General features: G+C 39.4%; 1 protein-coding gene across 5 annotated transcripts in view; it reads right to left on the bottom strand.

Moving 5' to 3' along the window:
• MAP4K3 (mitogen-activated protein kinase kinase kinase kinase 3) overlaps positions 1-17331 on the bottom strand; it is a 132364-nt gene that overhangs the window by 26097 nt on the left and 88936 nt on the right. For all 5 annotated transcript variants that reach the window (XM_007063162.4, XM_007063163.4, XM_037896248.2 and 2 more), the window contains 6 exons: positions 15180-15292; positions 9735-9776; positions 4056-4140; positions 2681-2760; positions 624-684; positions 421-538 (listed from right to left, as the gene is read on the bottom strand). In XM_007063162.4, coding sequence (XP_007063224.1) covers positions 421-538; positions 624-684; positions 2681-2760; positions 4056-4140; positions 9735-9776; positions 15180-15292 — 499 coding nt within the window. The remainder of the gene's footprint in view (positions 1-420; positions 539-623; positions 685-2680; positions 2761-4055; positions 4141-9734; positions 9777-15179; positions 15293-17331) is intronic.

Raw genomic sequence — 17331 nt, 5'->3', positions numbered from 1 at the left:
TCTCTTCTGGTTCTTAGATAAACATGCCTGAGCCTAACCCTGGGATCTGGTTTACAACAGAGACAACCAGAACTTCCCTTAAGGAACAAGCAGTCTGACTTGTTCTCAGTAACTCAAGAATAATTCAAGTGAAGTAAAATGGAATTGTGAGATCAGATTCAAACACAGTCTATCCCAAGAAGAAAGCGAAATGTGTACAATTGGAGTTTTCCTTTCAGAGCGTATATTCTCATCTTGATTCATGTGAATTTAAGTGCCTGAACTCTAATTAAGGCTAGTAGAAGTTATTCATGGAGATGAGACTATAAATTCCAAAAACTTCAAATTATTAGGGGTCCCCATTCAGGAGAGGGTCCTGGACTCTCAGAAACAAGATCTTCTACAGAATATTGCTAGTACATTTGATTAATATATATTTACCTGGGGAGTATTCTGTCAGGCAGCTTGTGTGTTGGAATAGATACAGGCAGCTTTTGCATTTGCCTTGCATAATCAAAGAGCCCTGGTAAATTATGGGAATAAAGCTGAGAAGCTTTACCTGGAAATTAAAAAACAGAATAAAGCTTAATACACAAAATTTACGATTCTCAGGCATTTACATTAAAAACAGTTGAAAGACTTACCAGATATTGATAATAAGCAATTGTTCATTACATACAACCACGTACATCTTCGGGGAAATAGCTGATAAAGAAAAAAATCAAAATTTACTGAACACAAAATGTTGTGTAGTACAATAAATCAATGTATAAGTTAGTATCTGGACAGGCAATACAACAAGTAACGTTGCTATGATTTCTATAGTAGAAATTGGCCTTAGATAAGTTAAACATAGTATTTTCACAGATTTTAGAGTTAATACACAGGATAAAGTCATAATACTTACAACCTTTATATTACACACACACAAATGTATTGTATATGCATACTTTTAGTATGCTTTATAACTCACCCCTAACTCAGAGTTAAGGTTGACCTAAACTTTTTATATTTTATATTTAAATTTCAAAATACACATCAGATTTAGCATGTAATACTCCTCTACTAGTTCAAAGAAAGAGTACCAAATGGGGTAACACCCAGTAAATGCATAGTCATTAAAATATAACAACATTTCTTTTAAGACTGACATGCCAAATCCTTTGGCAAATATTAAGGTTGGGGGCTGAGAGAACCTTCCATTCCTGTGTGGTAACGCATTTTGCCTCAATAATTAAACAAACTGACTTCTGGTGTACCAGAAAGAAGACCTACCCCCCACAAAAAAAACCCATGATAGCTAAAGCAAATCTGTTTTTGCAATCCTAAAGATCCAAATACTCTTACTGACCTCTAACAGGGTGGCCTGCCCGTTAAGGGCCAGGAAGCCTGGGACTAGTCAACCTCATTCTATCAGCCCCATCTATGCCATAATTAAGTATTCCAAGCCTAAGGAGGCAGGGCCAGTAGGGGTCAGGTGACTGTCTGATAATCACCTGGACCTCATAAAAGGGCTGAGAGCACTCAGTTAGGGAGATGAAGAGAGGAGCAAGGGGGGCTCTTGTGGAAGGCCCTGACATAGGGTCTGGAGGACTCCAGGGAAGTAGCCTGGGATTCAGCCCTCTATCCCAGAGCAGAGAAAGACACCAGTAGCCCAGAGGCTGTGAGAGGGACTCAAAAGAAGCAGCCTGAGTGTCAGCGCTCTTTCCCAGAGTGGAGAGGCATAAGGGGAGCCCAGAAGACAGGGAGAAGAGGAGCCCAAGTGGGATGAAAATGTTTGTTTGTTTGGACTTTTGCTACCCTGGAAGGGGACTGAACCCACAGAGTGACCTTGTTGAAGGGCTGAGTTGTGTGAATCTCTGGGAGAGACAAAACCTGGGTCAGGGGAAATTAAAGCAGGGACTACCTGCAGCACAATGCTCAGTCAGAAGGGGATGCTAATGGACAGGCACACCCTACGAGACCTTCCAAAATCCCAGACACAGCCCCTTTACATCCATCTGGTTCCAAAACACGAGCTTCATTTTCAGTAGAGGTCTAACAAATTCAATACATCAAGAAACAGGCCCAATGCCTCATCTGGAAATACTGAAAATATTTTATGACACACCCTTCCCCCCCACTGTCTGTAGAGTGATGGTGATTGATCTAAAGATATTACCCTAGAAGAGTTGCCACATTCTTCTCAGGGTATTTTAAATAAGGCTGTCTATTAGCTCCTGGAAAGTTATGTATTTATGATCTCTGTTTTGTCCATTGGAGTAATGGCAAAGTATAATCAGAGAGGTTAGCTTTTCTTTATCTTTTGCCTCAAATTTTTAGTCAGTAAGGCAAATGAAAGATCAGCTTTACTTTAGTTCAGTTCACAAGTAGTTTTATTAATTTTCTATAATCGTGTAAGTATATTCTCCATTGTGACTCTGTGCTTGGTTTTAAGTGTTAGACGAACACTGAGCTGTAAGTAGTATAGAAACCAAATGAAAATTTACACCTGGAAAAATATCAGCCTGAAAGGTGAAAGTCTGACAAGGTTATAAGTAACTGAAAGCGACTCTTTAGAACTGAAACAGGTAACCTTAAGTGCAGCTCCAGCATGTATAGATGCATTAAAGCAAAGGAGATATTTTATGTTATGCAACACTAACCTTAATTGCTGAAAAATGACAAGGACTTTATTTTCAAAAATTCAGAACAAACATACCTGTTCCATTGATGTTTCATGAAGTTCATTGAGATTCAGGGTGTAAATACCTTCCTCTGCACCAAATATCAAGTATTGATCTGTAAAGGGAGAGGGAAATTAAAATTAACAAATCTGGAGTTAAGGAAAGTTAAAATCATATGAACATGGAGCTGGTTTAGCAAAGCAGTGTTTCACTATGAGTAACAGAGGCACTCACATTCATCAAAAGTAAGCAATCTACTTTGTTTAAGTTTCCTTATATCAGGAAATAGTAGGAAGCAGCAGCAGCTTAAATTTAAAAAAAACAAAAGAAGCAGAGGGATTCCTCTTATTTTAGTTCAAAATACTGGCCATAAGAATTACTGCTGGAAGGACCTATATGAACAATATAATTTATGTAAGTTCCTGCTATAAAGATGACGCTTAACTCACATTAATATACATTACTTAACAGTTCTATAAGTCTTTCTGCAGGACCCATAACCGCTTCATAGGGTGTTTATCAAGGATGGTACTGACATACATGTTATATCAGCTCTTCTTTGGGGGCCCCATCTGTTTCTGCAAAAATTAAGATAATTCCACATCTATCCCTCATGGTTACAAAGGCAACCTTCTAAATGTTGGCCACCACAGCATTTTCCCTCTGAGTTTCCAAGCAAGACAGAGTTAAAACCATTGGTTGCTGAGAAGTTGGAATGGTCTCATCTAAATGAAGTGTCAACTCCAAAGACTGCTTTTGATCACTTAAATTTCAGAAAAGTATTTTGTTGCTGGTCATTTTAGTAGTAGCAGCTTGCTACAATTTCAGGCAAAACTTGAGTCCCATATCACCAATTCGCCCCTCCCCTATAGTCTGACCCCTGTAGCATAGATCACTTCATCCCACACTGAAATATATTTACCTATGATGGGAATGGTGGCAGCCTCTCTCTCTGCCCACACCAGATTTGAGAAGTTAAGTGAACAATAATATATCCAACGAAACTACAGGGGGAACTGAGGAAGTCAGGATGTGGCTGTTTGACCAGGACACTAGGGATAACAGCATTACCTCCTAACCTGGGATTTTTGATTCCCAGAAGCAGAGTGTGTTTTACACTTCAACCAAAAGAAGAATACATGTACCTCACTTTCATCTGCATGGTAAACTTATTTTATCAAGTATTGATAAACTAAAATCTATATCACATACCTTAAAAGTAAAGGGAATTTACTTTTTTTTTTTTTAAATCAATAGTTGGTTTGTGTTTAAGCAATCCAATAAAGAGAAAATTCCTATATACACAAGTGACACTTTTATAAATAATTCTCTTGATATCTAAACTGGATAGATTATGTTCTTAAAACCTTCAGGAGAGAATAAATAGGATGAAAATACATAATGTACTACCTCTTGTATCTGGATTAATCCATGACGTTGCACAATGAATTTTTAATGGGCACCCATTGAAAACCTTTGAAAAGCAAGCACCCATCTGTGAAAGTAAAATATAAGTAATTTAGAACAGTGAATTTGATACTTTACATCAACAGGTATTAGGAAAAATTCTAATTATGTATTTCAAATGGCACCGTTTTTGCCTAATTGAAGGGGTAAAAGCGTTAGGGACCAGTTTATTTAATTCTTCTATTGGAGTAATTTCATCCCCATAAAACATTCCAGAGAAAGGGAAGCTTTTGCCAGTTCTGGTAACTGATTACAATAATGTCTACTCATTGCAGCATGAGAGGAAACTGAAAAAGGCTCTGTGTGAAATATGGGAGTATGATAAAAATCACAGTAGTCCCAAGAGTGCCCTCTTATTTCTGAAATATTTTACAAATTTGAAATATCATCAGTTGTTGCATAAACTCCATCCTGGTACCTAAGCAGCAAGGAAATTGAAGTTAAACTTTTGTTCTAAAATGCATTTGTTTGCAATATTTACATCTTCACAAAGTAGAACCCTTTTAGAGTGAAGATTTTTATCCCCACACAAATCTTGATAAACTGAGTTTTACCATAAAATGAGAATCTTCCATAGCATAATACTCTCTCCTCTCCACCCCCTGCAGTTGAAAGCAGTTCTGAAAGCCATAGGTATGTCAAAAAGCCTTTAATAAGGTCATGTCTTCATTCCCAGCCAGCAGCAGCTGAAGGAAGAATAGAAACCAGGGGTTCCTCCTTTCCATTCCCACAACCATACGGTGGCAGTTCATCCTCTCTTGCTAAGTAAGAGCAGAACACGGATAATTCCTTTTCAATACAGCATCTAGTACTGACCTGGTGGGATTCAATTAAGTTGGAGAAGTAAAATTCAACTTAATGTGTTTTTCTAATGGTTTCTTGCTTTCTTGGTTATGGAACAGTTTTTGATTAAATGGTAAGACAATTTTAATTGATTTCTCCAATCCCTCAAATCTCCTATTTCTTTGAATGAAAAAAAAAAATCCTACAAAACTGCAGAGAGTCGAAGCTACGAAGCAAAAAACCAGCCCTGCTTCATTCAATCCACAGTAATTCCAGGATGCAGTAAATAGCAATAAGTATCAATCACTGCATCCTTTGAGGACTTTAAGACTCACCAAAATTATACCAGCATGTATACGTGTTAAAAATCTCTTCTCCCTGAGAATTATCCCCCTGCCAAATAGCAACTTTCTACCTCCAACAACTTCAGTGCTACAGCTGTTTGAGATGCAAATATTTATAATGGGAAAAGTGTTTTCTTCATTGTTCAATCCAGTTAAAACCAAGCCTGGAAATTCTGAACCCAAATGTTGGAAGTTTCAGAAATTAAGCAATTAAAAGTGGAGTTCACAGCACAAACTGTTATGCAATGTTACCTATGCCACTGCAGCACAACACAGAGACAAAAGACCACCTCTTACCCAGGAGAGGAGCATGAGCAACACCTTGCCTGTTTAGACAGTACCTCACTGCAGTGCTGCTTGTGAGAACATGTTCCACCCTTCCATTGCTGGATAGCAGGAAGGTTCTCAGAGCTAAGACACTGATAGGCAACCTAGCCTCCTTCAATTTCTATAGCATGAAAGTCTTGGGATGAGATAGCTGAAGTAGACTTCTTGACTGAAATCTGACACCTGAGTCTGAGTCTGAGCAGCAGTGTGGCAGGCACGCCTATGAGCATATGCTTTCACTTTTTTTAAGAGCAGTTGTCTTCAGTACTGCCTCCTTGCCATTCCTAGAAATGGACCACAATCACTGAATCGCTAACAGACCGGCATGGGGTAAGTAGAGGGATGAGAGCACACTGAGCTTGTATGCTCCCTGGTGGCATTGAACAGACCATAGGTATGCCAAGACTGAAGGGTTTCCATTCTTACCCTTGCAAAGGGTGTCAAATACCCAAGGGTATAATCTGCCTGGCCCTACTGGCTGACTTTTTGCTATCTCTGCCATACCAGAAAGCAATCCTAAAGGCGAAAAGCAGCTGCTACCCTTGAATCCAGATTAGTCCAAAAGTTAAAGTCTACACTGGCTGCAACCCAGACTTTTAATACTCAAAACTAGATTTTGGAAAAGTGAGAAGGCAATCTGCAGTGCCCAAGGCACAACTTGAGTAGAATACAAAAAGCTTACCTGTACTTACCTGAAAATGTCCTTTCTTCAAGTAATAAAGTCCACATATCCACTTCTGGGGTACTACAGTTTAAAAGCAGAACCCAGACCTATCAATCACTGGCAGAAGGGAAATGCCTTGCTCTTTGAAGCTTCTTCCAGTTGAAACTAACTTCCACAGCCAGAAAAACACCATTCTAATTTCCAAAATTACAGATTGTGTTGACTATACTTTGAAGAAAAAGCACACAAAACTTTTCCTACTGCAGAGTATGAGGATAATTTACTTTAATGAAAAGCCGGAATTTTAATTTCCATACATATTCTGGATGATCCATTTGTCCCCAGGGTAGACTTGATCTGTGGACCTTATTACGTGAAAAAAGAAAACTTTTAGATAAGCACAGATACATTTTCCTATTCATCATGCTAAACTGAGAGCTCTGTTACAATGGGATTTTCAAAGCAGCACGCTTTCAGGGGTCAGAAGCAGAATTATCCTTTAAATATGGACATCCAAAATGAGGATGTAGAGAAGACTTCTGTTAAAAAAAAAAAAAAAAAAAAGCGGGGGGGGGATTGGCTAAACACTGATGACCAACATGTAAAATCTGGGGACTTTATGTATTGATGGATATGGATGCCAACAAATCTCACTACACTGAACAGTGATGCTTGGCAAAAGGAAAAATATGAGTTTATTTAGGAAATTAATGCTATGATAGTGAGGACTACTTTTCTGAATTAAAATAAAATCCTGGCTATCACCCAAGAAAGCTCCCATCTTCAAAAGTTCACCTGATTGGAGATAACTGTTATAAGAAAGGTTATTTTAATATATAGGAAGTATGACACCTCCAACTGCAGTTCAAGTGGGATGTAAGGTTCAAAATAAGGTTCCAAAGTTGCGCTCTATGACCTTGTAAGGCTGGAATCATGGTAGCTGTTCTAAAGTCACACTTAATATCAGCATTTGTATAAAGCTTCCTTTTCTTGAACATTCTGTGAACATCATAGTACACAGTTTTCTTTGTTAATCTGTCAGGATGTACTTAGTAAAGATGATCAGAAAAACCAATGCTAATTTCAATTTATTTCTTCTTTGGGAGTTTGTCCCCGTAATACTGCGTGGGTGGGATGGGGGAGACTGGGCTCAGACATTGCTCCAAAAATATTTGAAGTGGCTAGGGATCTCCTTGCTTTTAAAGATGTTGGGCATATTGTCTTCTCTCTTCAACAGGGGCCCCTTCTGGGTTTCTCTGGGAAAGTAACTGAGCTTCAAGAACAGACTCTACCCCTTTCTGCTGTATGGGCTCCACATGGGCCAGATAGGTTTGTATTTCCCCTGGAGGCTCCAGCCTGGGAGGCCTGTTACGGAGGTGTTAATAGGGGCAGAGAGCTGGGCCTGAAGGCCCCTTACTGCACTCTCCTGCACTGGCAGCATCTGTGCAATGCCCAGTGCCCTTTATTCACAGTGCAAGGGGTCACATGAAGGGCCAGCAGCTGAACTCTGCAGACAGGAGAGGGGGTCTTTGTGGGGTTTCTAGGGTGTGATTTTTCATTTGGTGCACTGTCTTTCTGGTGTTGCTTCCCTCATGGAGATGATGGAAACAAGTAGCTGCTTGTCCTCGAAGCCAGCTACAACAATCCTGCCTAGGGGAGAGTGGCTGAGGCAATCCCACTCAGACTGGGCTGTGAAGGGGAACTGTACCTGCTCACAGAACTGGCCAAGCCCCCCCAATGTGACACTCGAAAGGGGGGTGAAGCAGAAGACAAAGACCCTTCCTTTTGCCTTTCTCAGCCTAGCTCTCTCCCTGAAGCTTGCAGGACACCAACAGTTGCCAACACCTCAGAAGGGGAACCAGAGCTGAGGGGACAATTTCCCCAAAAATCTAATGCAGCCACAGGACATGGCTGAGAATTACAGACACACATTGTTGGACCACATTGATAGTCTGGAATTTGAAGTCAAAGGTTGAAACTTTTCTCAAAGAAGCTCTGCAGCGAGGAGGTCTGGGTGAGCCACCTGCTGCTGCCAAGACAGATAAAACTGGATAGGAGATGGGGCAGAAAGGTCTGGTGCTGACCCCAAGCTGCGAACGGGCTGAAGTACCCATTGTGATGTGTTTGTGAACCTTAACACAACAAATAACCTGTTTTAAAGAAGGAGACAACTAAGGTAAGGAAAATCCCTGCCAATGCATAATTCCTGTCAGACGCAGACAGCTACCACCTCCAAGAAGCAAGGCTAGTCCAAATGGGAGTAGCTTTGTAGCACAAATTATTGATTTCTAGCGCCAATTTAGTAACTTGAGTTACTTCCTGTGAATCTACCTTAGTGAGGTATGGTCAATACATCTGAAAGGTTGAGAGCTCTGAAGCAATCCTGACTGTTTGAGAAGGGGATTACAGTGCCTAGAGAGATGTGGAGGTTTTGGAGATCAAGAATTTTTGTCTTAAACAATGCTGCTCCTTTGGAATGAATAAGTACCAGGAATAAAACCATCTGCATCTATATGGTTCTAATAGCAGTTTTATCATCTTAGCTGCAAAAGGGTGGTGACTGTGTCTATCAAGACTTACTCATGAGACAGACCCCTTCAAAGAGATGAGGAAGGAAATTAGAGGTAAAGCATTTCATCAAAAGAGAGGACACAGTTCTTTCCCACAATTTACAAGGCCCATTAAATCCGGTGTTTTAGACTATTATGCAGAAAGTAGGACAAAACTAGCCCTAAAAGGGAAGAAAAGTGAAACAGTATTTGACAGATTTGCTGCTTCACTCTGCAATTGGCTCTCAGAATCGCTACTAGAAACCACCACATTATTTGGGCTCATTATTGCTTGAATTCTTTAAAATCAGGACTGGGTGTTGTTCAAAAAACTATGTTGCAGTCCTATCTCAGTTACAGGTCTTGATGCAGGGATTAATGAGTGAAATCCTAGGACAGGTAATATGCAGGGAAGTTGGACTGGAAGATCACAATTGTCCTTTCTAGCCTTAAGAATCAATGAATCCCATCTCAGTTTTGAATCCCAGATTTGAAATGGTATACATTTTAATTCTAGTAGTTTATGAGATATCAGCTATTAGAATCCTATTGGAAAAGACTGCTGTTAAAATGCTTGGCTGACGAACGTATAAATCCTTTCAGGTCTAGTACAATTAGTTTATGGCCTTGGCGCAGGAAGAAAAGTTCTCTCTCTGTGCATGCGCGCGTGCACACACACAAAAATCATCACTCACATTTTTATTTCAAGAACTTTCTTAAAACTCAATCTGTTTTGAAATCTTAAATGATAGATATTGTTCATATTGGCTTTCAAATATTTTATTTTAAAAAAATCATTGTGACATCTAAACCAGTTGTTCAATTAGACTTTTTTTTTAAAAGAAGGCATAGAACTTCACTGAATATTCAAATTTGATTTTTTTTTTATTTAATACAAAAACATTTCTATACTGACTTCAAAATTAGTTTGGATGGTCCAGTATTATATACTTACATGCACTTTAGGTGTGGGTGGAAGGCCATTACTAATTGGTTTCTAGAAAAAAATATCAAACTTAGATTATTCTTTTAACAGCTATACACATTTCACTAAAAACAAAATTAGTGTACAGATTAAACATTGAAATATCTTTGCTGAACTGTCAGACATAGTGCATGATTAACTTACTAATTGTGAGTACAACTATATTAGATGAAACTGACAAGCCAATATTTATTCATATATCTGCATAAAAGACACCCACCAGCGGCAAACTCCATGCAACTTGTTAAACACAATAAATATAGACATGCTGTACATTTTCAGATTTAACACTGCACTCATTTAATGAGATGCACTAAATAAGTACAGGAATACCACAGTTTTTACAGAATTTGGTATGTGAACTTGCTAACCTTCCTTGTCCGTTGATGCTGCCAACTCCCCCCCCCACCCCACAGAGGAATTACTGTTCTAGTGAAATTTATCTGTTATGATTCCTTAATATCCCATAGCTTAACTTTTACATAATTTATTACATAATAAAATTTTCAACTAGAGATGTGAAAGAACACTAGAGAGTCATCATTCATTATTCCAAAGCTTATATAAGCTGTAGTATTATAATTAGCTGTTCACCATTCCAAACAGTTGCTTAATGTAAACCCTGCTTTATTAAAATTATGTTTCAGCACTCCACACATTGTTTATTCTATACCAGAACCATTTCATAAGCATCAAGAATACTTATTTCCTTCAGTGCAGAGATATTTCAACAGACAATTATCTCCTTTTTAAAACTGTAAGCTGCTTCAACTACAAAATTTGAAAGGGACACAGTCAGCTGTAAGTCTAGATGATTTCAAAAGATGAGTTACAAGTGGTTTCAGGAGCTATACTTATCCGAGTCCTCCCCCGCCCCCAATATTTATGCTTTTAAAATCACATTTTAACTCTTTAAAATATGTTCTCTCCCCACCCCTCACTGTTCTGATAACTCCTCTCCTCCCCCCACTCTCACAAAAAACTGACTAATGGCAACATTTTCCAGAAGCAGCCCCTGATTTTAGGGCACAAATTGAGACATCTTGAACATGCCTTTCAGAGATGCTGAACACTCATCTCCCATTACCTTCAACTGGAGTCAGAACTGGGTCCTGAGCCACTTTGAAAATCAAGCCCAAGGTTTCAAGCTGGGATGCAGAAACTGACACACCCAAAATCAGCGGCCACTTCTGAAAATTTTGATCTAAATGACTACACAGGAGAAATAATGAAATTGACTATTACACACCAAAAGCTGTCAAAATGCACCATGACAGCAAACTAAAAAAAGTATTTTTCTGCCCAGACAGAGCAGTAGAATCAATATAAGGTGTTGCCCATGGGCAAATCCTGGATCCATTTGTCTAAAAATCCTCGGAAAATACAGGAAATCACAGAAAATCTGTGACAGTTGACAACTAGTCTGCTGTAGGGGCTCAAAGGGGTCTCAGTAAGCTGTAGTCCAAACCACACAGGACTTAAGTCAAAATTAACAGAGTTAAACCTGAAAGCAAACAGGATGCTAAGAGAACTATATATGTCAATAATGTAAAAGTTGTGCATATACAGTATTTTAATTTGAATGGTATATTTATGAACAGCTAAATACATTGTGTTACTGAGTTCTTGTGGGACATCAGTTTTGTAGTTTGTAATTAAAGATTTTATTCTGTAGGCCTGAGAGCCTCAGAAGTTCATTAATTGCTAAGGGGTAAAATCACACTGTTATAGATAGAAGCTTTCAAAATGGAATTAGGTCCAAGTATGTCAAAATACATAAAGGCACACAACTTTAAAATCATATTGTTTAAACAATTTTTAAAAAACTTTTGTTTCTATCACCACTCTAGATTTTTGTCTTCATTACTGTTACCTCAAATTATAATTCGAGTCCTGTCCACATACAAACACCCTTAACTCAGGTGTGGTGGTGCTTTTAACCGGAGCTGGCAGCCCATCCAGGGGTACAGAATAAAGCTGGAGTTAGCACAACTCGTCAGCTGCTCACAGAACCACTCTGCAGCATGGACAGAGATTAGCTCGACTTGCATACTCTTAGGCCTCCAATGCCTTCCTGCAATTCCTCCCCTGGGTCCAGAAAAGACAGACAAGTTCTTCCACAATTCGCAGGGAAACCATTAACACAGCAAAGAACCCTGCGAATTTCCCCAGAACAAGTAATTGCAGGGCCAGTATGGACATAGCATCTACTGTGTCATTTTTCACTGTGGCCACTCTCACTCGAGCTAGGCTACCGTGCGTGCGAGGAGTAAATTGAGTACTGATAACCTGAGTAAACTCTGCAGTGAAGACAAACCCTTAGGACTAAAAATCTGTCTGCAACAATAAAAAAACCTTAAGCGCTCCAGCTCACCCTCCATCCTGATTCCTCACTGTTAACTCCTGCATATCTCCACATTCTCTCCCCACCTACTGTTGCATCCTTCCTGTCACTCTTTCAGTTCCTTCTTCAACTCCATCCGCAGTATGGCCAAGTCAGCTTCCCCACCCTAAAATGCCTTCTCTGCTGGATCTGGGGCTGCCATTTCTCTTTGCTGAATAACTGCTGGTAATGAAGTGTCATATATAATCAGTTTAGCCTCAGTAAACAGACACTTTGATTTTAACCTTTTCCCCACAAGATCCATTTTATTTACTGTAGAAGTGGCTTGATTATATCCCTGTTAAGAACACTTCTCTTCATCGTCAAGCAGCAGTTAAACTGCAATCCAAAGCTAACTAGTCTGGGGAGAAAAATGCTATGACTGTATATGACCTTAATTGGGCAATATGATCCGCAATAGCCCCCACAAACTGCAGAGGATTTATGCAGATATTTCTTCTTAACTCTAATACAGTTTATATATAGCCCTAGATGTATCCAGCCCTGGATGTTGAATAACTAATGGAAATTACTCAAGGCAATCCTTGGCACATTGATAGGAAGACAGAATTAAGGATTTGCATGTATTCAGAACCCCATATCTGCTATGCTGCAATGAAATCTGCTTCTAGCAGGCAGTCCTTCAGAAAGTACAACAGAACCTTGCTAATCCACATCATTTTATAATCCACACAAAAAACTCCCCATCTCGCAGCAAAGATGTTATACCAGACCGTGTTGCAGTGAAACGTTAAATTCCTAAAATTATTTTTACACGTTCAGTATCAAATAATTAAAGCCTAAACTGCAATTATCAATGTAAATTAAACTACATTTTGCATTACATTTTCCTTGGGTTCCCAATTTTTTTTGTTTTCATACCCACTAGTCAGTAAAATTCACTACACAATCTCTCATCATTAATATGAATTATTGATGTTCTACTGTACTGATAGACAGGACACATCACTAAGGTTTTACATAGACACAAATCTTGAATGCACAATATTTATTACTTGTAATAAATGACAGCTCCTAGTAGCATTTAAAAATAAAACTGATATTAATGTCGACTGCTTAAATTTAGATAAAAACTGTAGCATGATTAAACAGTTTAGCCAAAATGTTTCAGACTTGTAAGACAAAATCCATTCAACAGATATCAAAACCTGAATATATGAAACAAATCAATAATCATAGAAATGTAGGACTGGAAGGGACCTTGATAGGTCTTCTAGTCCAATCACCTACACTGAAGCAGGACTAAGTATTACCTAGACCATCCCTGAGTGGTGTTTGTCTAACCTGTTCTTAAAAGCCTCCAGTGACGGAGAGTCCAAAACCTCACTAGGTGATTTGTTTCAGTACTTAACTACTCTGACAGGAAGTTTTTTCTAATGTCTAACACCTAAATCTCCCTTGGTGCAATTAAAGCCCATTACTTCTTGTCCTGACCTCAGTGGTTAAGGAGAACAATTTATCACCCTCCTCTTTATAACAACCTTTTTTATACTTGAAGACTTATGTTCCCCCTCAGTCTTCTCTACTCCAGACTAAACAAACCCAATTTTTTCAATCTTTTCTCATAGGTCATGTTTTCTAGCCCTTTAATCATTTTTATTGCTTTCCTCTGGTCTTTCTCCAGTTTGTCCACATCTTTCCTGAAACATGGTGTCTAAAACTGGACACAGTACTCCAGCTGAGACCTTATCAGTGCTGAATAGAGTGGAAAAATTACTTCTTGCGTTTTGCTTACAAGACTCCTGCTAATACATTGCAGAATGATGTTTGCTTTTTTTGCAACAGTATTACATTGTTGATCCATATTTAGTTTGTGATCCACTATAACCCCCTGATCTTTTTCTACAGTACTCAGTCCTAGGCAGTCATTTCCCATTTTGTATTTGTGCAATTGATTATTCCTTCTTAAGTGTAGTATTTCACATTTGTTCTTATTGAATTTTATCCTATTTATTCAGACCATTTCTCCAGTTTGTCATGATCCTGTAGAATTCTAAATTCTGTCTTCCAAAGTGCTTGCAACCCCTCCCAGCTTGGTATTGTCCACAAATTTTATGAGTATACTCTCTACTATGGCACCATCCAAATAATTTATAAAGATACTGAATAGAACTGGACCCAGGACACATCCTTGCAAGAACCCACTTGATATGCCCTTCCAGCTTGATTGTGAACCATTAATAACCACTCTCTGAGAATTGTTTTCTAGCCAGTTGTGCACCCAACCTTATCGGAGGTTTGTCTAGGCTATATTTCTCTAGTTTGTTTATGAGAAGGTCATATGAGACAGTATAAAAAACCTTACTAAAGTCAAGATACATCACATCTATTGCTTTCCCCCTATCCACAAGGCTTGTTACCCTGTCAAAGAAAGATATTAGGTTGGTTTGACATGATTAGTTCTTGACAAATTCATGTCGACTGTTATTACCTTATTTTCTTCTGGGTGCTTACAAAATAGAATGTTTGATTATTTGCTCCACTATCTTTCCGGGTACCGAAGTTAAGCTGACTGTTCTATAATTCCCTGGATTGTCTTTATTTCCCTTTTTATAGATAGGTACTATATTAGCCCCTTTCTGTCCTAGGGGATCTCTTCCATCCTCCAAGAGTTCTCAAAGATAACTGCTAATGGCTCAGAGACCTTTTCAGCCCATTCCTTAAGTATTCTAGGATGTATTTCATCAGGCCCTGCTGACTTGAAGACATCTAACTTGTCTAAATAATTCTTAACCTGTTTTTTTTCCTACTTTAGCCTCAGATCCTACCCCCATTTACACTGATGTTTCCTATGTTAGTCATCCAGTCATTGCTAACATTTCTGGTGAAAACTGAAACAAAAAGGGTATTTAACACTTCTGCCGTTGTTGCATTTTCTATTATTGTCTTTCCCTCCTTATTATGTAATGGGTCTACCCTGTCCTTGGTCTTCAATAAAGCACCGTGCAATTCAATCTAAGGAATTTGTTAAAAAAAAAAAGTATAAAAATAGATTTGAAATCATTACCTACCAGTATTTCCTTCTTTTCTTTCCTTGAAAAATTAGTGTCTCTATTTTCATTTGGCTGTTGATGTGGCGATCCCTCTCTGTCACCATTTAAATGTAAAGAACTCACTCCATTACCTTCAAAACAAACGTTTAAAGTTACATAAACATTTTCTCTACATTCAACTTAAAATGTAATAGTCTACAGACATGAATTTGATGGGTCAAATTCTCTGTGGGCATTAACTCCATTGTACACCAGCAAAAAAATTGGCCCATTATAACAGGAAAAGGAGTTGTAATCATTTTAATCCTTTCAAGCCCCTAAACGAGGATCAATAAAACTTCTAAAGGTTTTCAGTATGAGATAGTATGAAACAGAGTCATCTTCACTGACTCTCTTTGTATTTACAGCACATGTGGAGAGAGGATATTCACAGATTTTTCCTTTACAAACATGACTGTCATTCTCAGCCCAGCTCAGCCCAGTCACTGTAGCTGTTTTAAAGCAAAATCAGGAGTTGCAAAAGCTCATTCTCTGAAAAGATAAGCTTATCACATGTATATCTTCATTAACCTTCTACATTTGGGAAACTAGCTATTTTTAATTTTCTGTTAATCAACAAAATTATATAGCCACAGAACTTTCCTCCCCCACCCCAACTCTCTCCCTTCTGAGTTAATACCATCTACTTTTTAAGTGAAAGGAGCCTGAAAAATTATGAGTCTCAAGAATGTGAATTTTTAAAAGGCCACATTTTAACTGGTTAGAACTCAAGCTAATTAACAGATTTACTTGAATATTCTGAGTAAATTGAGTTTTCCTCAGGTTATGTGCTGAACATTTGAAGCATATAGACTAGGGGTTTTTCCTACAAAATAATGGATGGACTCCCACTTCAAGTGCAAAACACACTCCAACCTTACCTAAGACGTGAGTATGGTGCCTCCATTATATTATATATATAAAAACACACACGCGCACATAGAATTTTATTCTACAAGTTCTACATGAAAATTACTACCAAATTTTGGTCACTAACAGAAAAAGTTATGTGAATGTGAGGTAAGAAAGTTACCTGTTCTGTAACTGGTGTTTGAGATATGTTGCTCATGTCATTCCACATTAGGTGTGTGTGCGCTTGCCGCATGCACTGGTGCCAGAAGTTTTTTCCTCAGCAGTATCCATAGGGGAGCAGCTCTGGCACCCTCTGGAGTGGCGCCTGCATGGCACGGTATAAGTGGTGCCACTGGCTCCCCGTACCCTCAGTTCCTTCTTGCCGGAAACTCCAACAGTGGGGAAGGAGGGTGGGTCATGGAATGGACATGAGCAACACATCTCGAAGAACACCAGTTATGGAACAGGTAACGGTCTTTTCTTCTTCGAGTGCTTGCTCATCTTCATTCCATATTAGGGGACTCCAGCAGTTCCTGTGGAGGCGGGTAGGAGTTCACAGCTGCGCAGACTGTAATTAATACAGCTCTACCGAACCCAGCGTAGTCTCTGGCCTGCTGAGTGATGGCATAATGAGAAGTGAACATGTGGATAGAGGATCACGTCACAGCTCTACAGATGTCCTGGATCGGGATGTGTGCCAGGTAGGCCGCTGAAGATGCCTGCGCTCTAATCAAATGGGCCCTGACAATAGACAGTGGCAGGACCTTTGCTAGCTCACACGGTCCTTATGCAAGAGGTGATCCAGCGGAAAATCCTCTGCGAAGAAACCAGAAGGCCCTTCATCCTATCCACCGTAGCGATGAAGAGCTGGGTCGATTTACAGAAAGTCTTGGTACACTTCAATAGTCAAGGCCCTCCGGATGTCCAGTGTGTTCAGATGCCTCTCCTCATCCGCCTGTGTGGCTTGGGACAAAACACTGGCAGGAACACATCCTGGCTCACGTGGAAGAAAGATACCACCTTTGGTAGGAAGGCTGGGTGAGGCCGCAACTGGACCGTGTCCTTATAAAACGCTGTGTAAGGCGGTTCAGAGGTCAAGGCATTAATCTTTGAGACTCGTCTTGCCGATGTCACCGCCACCAGGAAAGCGACCTCCAGGACAGGTAGGAAAGGCAGCCTGGTGAGCCTGGAGAGGACCAGGTTAAGGTCCCACTGCGGGACAGGGGACCTTACCTGAGGCCCCTCAGGAACACGACAGTCATGTCATGAGAGAAGACCG

This window comes from Chelonia mydas, chromosome 3 (genome assembly GCF_015237465.2).
Source record: "Chelonia mydas isolate rCheMyd1 chromosome 3, rCheMyd1.pri.v2, whole genome shotgun sequence".
NCBI lineage: Eukaryota > Metazoa > Chordata > Testudines > Cheloniidae > Chelonia > Chelonia mydas.
The sequence above is the reverse complement of the archived record's forward strand: the minus strand, read 5'-3'. Positions and strand labels throughout refer to the sequence as shown.